This window comes from Malaclemys terrapin, chromosome 10 (assembly GCF_027887155.1).
Source record: "Malaclemys terrapin pileata isolate rMalTer1 chromosome 10, rMalTer1.hap1, whole genome shotgun sequence".
In the NCBI taxonomy this organism is placed as follows: domain Eukaryota; kingdom Metazoa; phylum Chordata; order Testudines; family Emydidae; genus Malaclemys; species Malaclemys terrapin.
Window position 1 is genome coordinate 76,738,298 of NC_071514.1, and position 6,608 is coordinate 76,744,905.

The following is a 6,608-nucleotide window of genomic DNA, read 5'->3' on the forward strand; positions in this document are numbered from 1 at the left end:
ATATTTGCTTGGATAAAATTCAAATAGTCTTACCATTCAGTGCAGACTGCCACACACAACAAACTGCTGTGTGGAATGCCATTGTTCATTACGACAAACAAGGATGAAAATGCCTAGACTTCCAGTTCTCCACCGTAGGGCACATGGCGTCAGAATGACTCTAGGGATCTGGACTGACTGACATAATGAGCTCACTGTGTATTGCCATTGTATTGCTAGGATAGAGTACATCATGGGCATGACAACTCTGTGCTATAGTGTTCTCCAGCAACATCCTTCCTGCTGGAGACAGCAGATGATGGGTGGGAGAGGGAGGAGAGAGGGTAACCAGTTGCCTACTGGGGCAGGGCTCTTAAGGGTGGGTAGGCTGGAGATCCCATCCCAGCTTTAGTGCCTAATAAAGACCACGTTTGGTGATTTCCATTGAAGAAATTCTGACATCATTCACGACCTGCAGTTTGGTGATAGCCGAGAGCTGTTTCTGCCGATGCTTGTACTGGAGGATTTTGTTTTCATCAATGGAAACATGGAAATAGTCTGAGTCAGAGTAGATTTCAATCTGAAAGAGAGAGAGACTTAGGATCTCCAGGTATTGGTCTGAAACATCACCGGAGAAGCTGATCCAACACAAATGAAAGTGGTCAATGGTCACCTCTAGGACACCGATGGGTGAGCTAGCCACCTTCCATTCAGGCTAACTAAGGGAACAATTATAACACCCCTTTGCTTAGTGGTAGCTGAAACTACGGCCCACAGACTAGACTGAATGCAAACACAGGGCCTTTGGGTTCATTGGTGGAGATGGGAAATGGCAAAGCAGAGTAACTAGCACCCATTTGGCATCCAGGGAGTGTGCATAACAAATGTAGCTTACACCAGTGATTCTCAACCAGGGGTAGGCGGACCCCTGGGGGTGCACACAGGTCTTCCGGGGGTACATCAACTCATCTAGATATTTGCTTAGTTTTACAACAGGCTCCATAAAAAGCACTAGCGAAGTCAGTACAGACTAAAATTTCATACAGACAATGACTTGCTTATACTGCTCTATGTACTGTACACTGAAATGTAAGTACAATATTTATAGTCCAATTGATTTATTTTATAATTATATGGTAAAATGAGAAAGGCAGCAATTTTTCAGTAACAGTGTGCTGTCACTTTTGCATTTTTATGTCTGATTTTGTAAGCAAGTAGTTTTTAAATGAGGTGAAACTTGGGGGTACACAAGACAAATCAGCCTCCTGAAAGGGGTACAGTCATCTGGGAAGGTTGAGAACCACTGACTTACACTGATTTTTGGTGTTCTGAGAGGATAAATCAGGTCTGCAGTTCCCCATAGGCATTGTGGGTATAATTTAGAGTGTGTGTGTGAAGGGGGGCATGCTTTGTCTGACCCCCTCTTGTTAATTGATTTTCCTGCTAATCACACATACCCTTAATCCATCCACTTGCCTTGTACATTACACTTGCTTTGCACAGCCCCTGTATAGCATGGCAGTGCAAGTCACACCCCTTAACCACTTACATTTGTTTATAGTCATCTTATAACTGATGTGTAGTTGACCTTACCATTTACATCCCTGCGAAACTGAGCCCAAGGAGTTACACCTGCATCTTTACTCCAGGCTGGCTATGGCCCAGAATGCGAACGAGGTCCAATTTCTGTTCTCCTATTTTGTCATTGGAGTTAACGAAGTCGGTGGAGTTACTCCAGGTTTACAACAGTGTAACTGAGCAGAACTGTGCATTGAAGGAAGGATTGAATGATTTGTACTGCTGGTCCCCACTCCGGGGCTGGCAGTCATGTGTCTCTCCCAGCAGGGAGTGTCCCCAGAAGATTTGTGGGCTGATATTGAATTACCTGGAAAGGTTCCTTGGCTTTAAGGGGGAAGGTGTCAGTTACTTCTTCCGGCCCCCAGCGGTTGGATAGGAAGGAGTTGCAGACGATTTTGGAGTCAGAGAAGCGAGGGTTAAAGTGGAAAGCGATTTGGTCTCCTGCATTGCAGAGGAAATTAATTTCAAACCTAAAAAATGAGAGAAATGAGTGATTCAAACCCATGAAGCCTGGCAGCTGGGTCCCATGAGACACCATGATGCTCTGAAAAATGGCTGCAAATAATGCCCTTACATATTTGCATTGGAGCTCGCTTCGCCTTTAACTATCACGCTCCAACCAGGACACAGTCCCTCTGGGTATGATGCCTCGAACTGTGAACGAAAAAAAACACAAGTCAGTGATACTCAGCAATGAAGAGAGACAAGGCGAGGGAGGTAATATCTTTTATTGGACCAACTTCTGTGGGTGAGAGAGACAAGCTTTCCAGCAATAAAGAAACATATCTCAGCTTTCTCCCCTGCCCTCTCCCTCCTTTCCCATTCCCTCCACAGCTTTATTACTGGGTCACTTTTCATCCTCTCTCTCTTTCCCATCTTCTCTTCCTCTTTTCTCTTGTCTTCCTCTTCCTCTCTCCCCTCCAGCTCTTTATCACTCAGCAATGCCATAAAATAAACATAAAACGGCTCAGCCTTTTTTGCTCTCAGAATTTCCCTTTCTCTCCAGTCCAGCCCAGCTCTTTATAAAAGATGTTTTGGGGTGGCAAATCCCATTTCATCTGCTGATAGCTAAGAAATCACTGCTCTGCATCAACTGGCAGAGAAATGCCAAGGCTCTTGCTGCAAAAAACCTGCATAAAATCCTGTTTGCTATGAAATCAAGGAAATCCTTCTTCCCCGCCTCATCCTCAACGGTGCCAAATCTTCAGAGTCCTGAGCATGAGACTTTGAGGTGCTTTGAGGGATGGTTGGAATGGCAGGAACTGATCAGAGGGGAATAGTGAATCATAGACATGTCAGGCTAGAAGGGTCGTCAAGAGGTCACCTAGTCCACCCCTCCATATTAAGGCAGGATTAAGTATACCTAGCCCATCCCAGACAGGTGGTTGCCTAACCTGTTCTTAAAAGTCTCCACTAAGGAAGATTCCACAGCTTCTCTTGGTAACTTGGTCATGTGCTTAACTTTCCTTATAGTTAGAAAGTTTTTCCAACTACCCAACCTAAATCTCCCTGTGCTGCAAACTAAGTTGATTGCTTCTTCTCCTGGCCTTGGTGGACATGGAGAACAACTGATGACCATCCTCATTATAACAATCTTTTACATATTTGAAAACTGTTCCTCCTCGGCCTTCCCTTCCCTAGACTAAAGGTGCCCAGTTCTTTCAACCTTTCCTCAGAGGTCATCTTTTCCAAACCTCTTATCATTTTTGTTGCTCTCCTCTGGCCTCTCTCCAATTTGTTCACAGCTTCCTTCAAGTCAGTGGAACATGGGCAGCTGGATAAGTGCCACCTCACTCACTGTTACACTCCTCATGCTTTCCAGGCTGGGATCTTTGTCCGGTCTCAGGAGTTAAACTCGTGTAAAAGACGAGAGAGCAGGTTTGTTTCTCAATAATTCATGTTTCTGTTGAATAACCCATTTTTCATAAGAAAGGCTTGACATTTCCTCCCTTTTCTGATGCTCCTATGAGCCGACTCTCTCTCCTGTGCTTCACACAGCAGCAGCCCCACTGAAATGCAGCCGGCTCTACTAAGGGTGGAGGGGAGGAGCAAATGAGCCCACAGCTCAGCACAACACAATGGGAAAAAGAGGAATTCTGGCTATGAAAAATTAGTCAAGCCACCATTCTTCTGGAAAATAACCTGGGATCTGTCATGTCCATGCTGAGCAGATGGGACCTGAGGTGTCACAGTCTCCCCAGTAAGATCCTCACCCAGTGAACTGGGGCTCAGCGTACCTTCCTCATAAGGATTTGGAACAGGGAGCTGAAGTAAGTGATGAATTCATGTGAAACAGCTCTCTCTCTTCGCCATACTCCCAGGGGAATGACACCTGCTTCCCTTCGCTAGTGGTATTCCCACTCTACCCACAACTGACCATCTGTGTTTGTCAAATGCCTAGCACAAAGGGGTTTTGGTCTGTGACTGGGAGTCCTAGGTGCTACCACAGCACAAATAATAAATAATAATAAACTCTCATGGTCCCTTTTTATACAACCCCCTCACACCCCACTGAATGATGCTCATCCCCATTGCTGGGAGAAATCACTCCTGGTTTTGGCAGACACTCTGGGGTTCTGCTCCAGTTCTAGTTTTCACTCCCAGTCATGTAAACCATTCAGTCTCTCTCACTCCGGGGCTTCACTTATCTAGTCCCTTTACTCTGCCACTGGATTCCATTCAAACCATGCCTAGCGTCTCCCGGACACACACGTCCTACACACGTCCTTAGGGCAGGAGCTGAGACGCAATCATCTCAGACAGCTCCACTGTTAATCTCCAGCCTCCTGTCTTGCTACTTCTAAAGATGGAGCCCACTAAACACTTCCCCGCCATTCTCATGCTGCTGGTTGTCTCTCCCTTGTACACACACACACACACACACACACAGACACACACACACACACACACACACACACACACACAGAGCGGATATGATGATACTCACACGTTTTGCCCCCTTAGAAACACTTGGGTCATGCAAAGCTGATTGTAAGGTGTAAGCGGGGTGGAAGTCATGCTGGATCCCAATTTGGGCTTCACTTGGATCTTGCCCCTAAAGTCATTACAGCACATATAGCGAAACATGCCCCACATCCACGCAACAGCAACTTCCTCTCTGCTACTGGTTGTCCCGGGAGAGATTATTTTAACATACAAAAGAAAGACACCTGCTCGGGTTGCTCCATTAGACGCGGGGCCAGATTCTGATCTCAGCACAACACTGTAATTCTGGAATAACTGCAGTGAAGTCAGTGGTGTTAGTCTGGATATACACCAGTCTAACTGAGACCACAATCTGGCCAGTTGCCCTAAAACATCCTTCTGTACTCGATTACAACAGAGCTACATTTTGAGGCTCATTACTGAAACAGAAGGGCAGCCCCATAAGCAGAACTCCCATGAACCTGTTAGTTTCTAGCTTTGCTCTGGCCAGATTTCTGGGTTCTTTCCCCAGCTGCAATGCTCTTTCTTTATCTATCCTGCGCTTGAATGATCAGATCCCCAGACACTGACCACCAGCTTGAGCTGGTGAGTTATGCCAGATGCTGGTCCCTCTCCCTTACCCGCAGTGCCATCCTGCTCGCCTGCCTTTCCACTGTCAGACCGATCCACGGTGGGATGTGCAGCCAGCAAGGCCTGATATAAGGGCTGCTGACCACGTGTGTGTGTGGGGGCAATTATCAGAGACAGAGGAGCGAGCTAGCCTCCTGACCCTTGGTGGGAGGAGAAGAATGGAAAAATCCATTCCCTGCCTGCCTTGCAAAGTCAGACTGTTCATTCTCTCCGCACTAATCCAGACCTTGTGTTCTTGCTAACAATAGCAACAGCAACAAAACAATCCAGAATGGTGACATGGTGGCATCATTTTATTACACTGAGGCAAGGGTAGAGAGTTTGAATGGTAAGCCTAGATAACACCTGGTCTTTTTTCCACTAGGCCTCCCTTTGGTTAGGATGGGGAGATGGCTGGGAAGAAATCCCTGTGGGTTAATCCCTGGGGAGATTCTGCCACAGGCTAGGACAAGACTCCTGGGGAGAGAGAGGTGACTGGGGAGAAGTCACCTGGGAGGGGAGGGGGAGTTTGATTATACCAGTGGTCCATGCCCTGGGCAGGAATGGACTGCAGAGGGAGACATGATTGGGAAAATATTAGCCTTCTTGGTTCACATAGCTACGCGGGGGAAAATAGTAACCATGCCTCTTTCCCTCTTCCCCCTCCTTTGTGTTGCCCCCGCCAGAGGGTGATGATTTCTGTGTATGCGCGAGGAATTTTGCCCATTTGTTTTTCTCTCATTCTTTGTAATTTATAATCCTGTCTTAGAATCAGCTGATTCAAGCTCTGTCACAGCCGCTTTTCCACCTCACAGCCCCCTTGCTGCTTCCGATAGGCAGAACCGGACAAAGCCTGGCTTGTCAGCAGCGCATTAGGATTTAATACTCTGCTGATAACAGCACATTGCATTGACCCCTCTCTTCGCACAGTGCAAGCCATGTATTTTGGGGCTGAGCAGATATTTCCCAGAGCTGAAAGGCACCAAGCAAAGAACAGCAATGAAATGAAAAGTAAGAGTGGCTATAGAGATTGGTGTAAGAGTGTGGTTGGCTGCGAGGGGCTCTCGCAGCAATTCCAGTTCTGCCTCTCACAGCAATGGTCACTATAGGGAATGGTGCAGGAGGAGTCCAGTAATCTATGTACATGAGTGTGTGTGTATGGGAGAATCAGAACTAGTCCTATCCCCGCCTCCCCCAGCAGGAGTCACTGCAGAGCAGCCTTCCCCAGCATGTGGAATGCATCACCCTGGAGGGGAGTGAAGAGTGGCAGTGAAAGCATTCCCCGGGCTGCCCCCCTAAGACAGCCGGTTGAACGGGGGCACAACTGGTTTCCTTTTCCTGAGGTCGGGGGGGCTCAGCTTGGCAATGTTCTGGAAATGCCGCTGTGGGGGACGGCGCAGAAGTGCTGAGTGCAGGGGACTCGTATTGCACAGCACCGCTGCAGAGCACTGGCTGTGGGGGAATCCCATGGCTGTTGCAGTGGTGCAGGAACAGTT

General features: G+C 47.5%; 1 protein-coding gene across 1 annotated transcript; it reads right to left on the minus strand.

Annotated features, from left to right (window-relative positions):
* Positions 1-5,135, minus strand: GRIFIN (galectin-related inter-fiber protein). The gene is made up of 4 exons (XM_054042630.1): positions 5,124-5,135; positions 2,132-2,211; positions 1,865-2,027; positions 1-559 (listed from the first exon to the last, which is right to left on the minus strand). The coding sequence occupies exons 1-4, from the start codon at positions 5,133-5,135 to the stop codon at positions 395-397; spliced, it is 420 nt and encodes a 139-aa protein (XP_053898605.1). The 3' UTR covers positions 1-394.
* Between the last annotated feature and the right edge of the window lie 1,473 nt (positions 5,136-6,608).

Bases quoted from the DNA above. Each gene is read 5' to 3' on its own strand.
- GRIFIN (XM_054042630.1), bottom strand. The intron at 2,028-2,131 runs GTAAGGGCATTA...CTCATTTTTTAG, and splicing joins GCGAGCTCCAATGCAAATAT to GTTTGAAATTAATTTCCTCT. The intron at 560-1,864 runs GTAATTCAATAT...TCTCTCTTTCAG, and splicing joins AAGCCAAGGAACCTTTCCAG to ATTGAAATCTACTCTGACTC.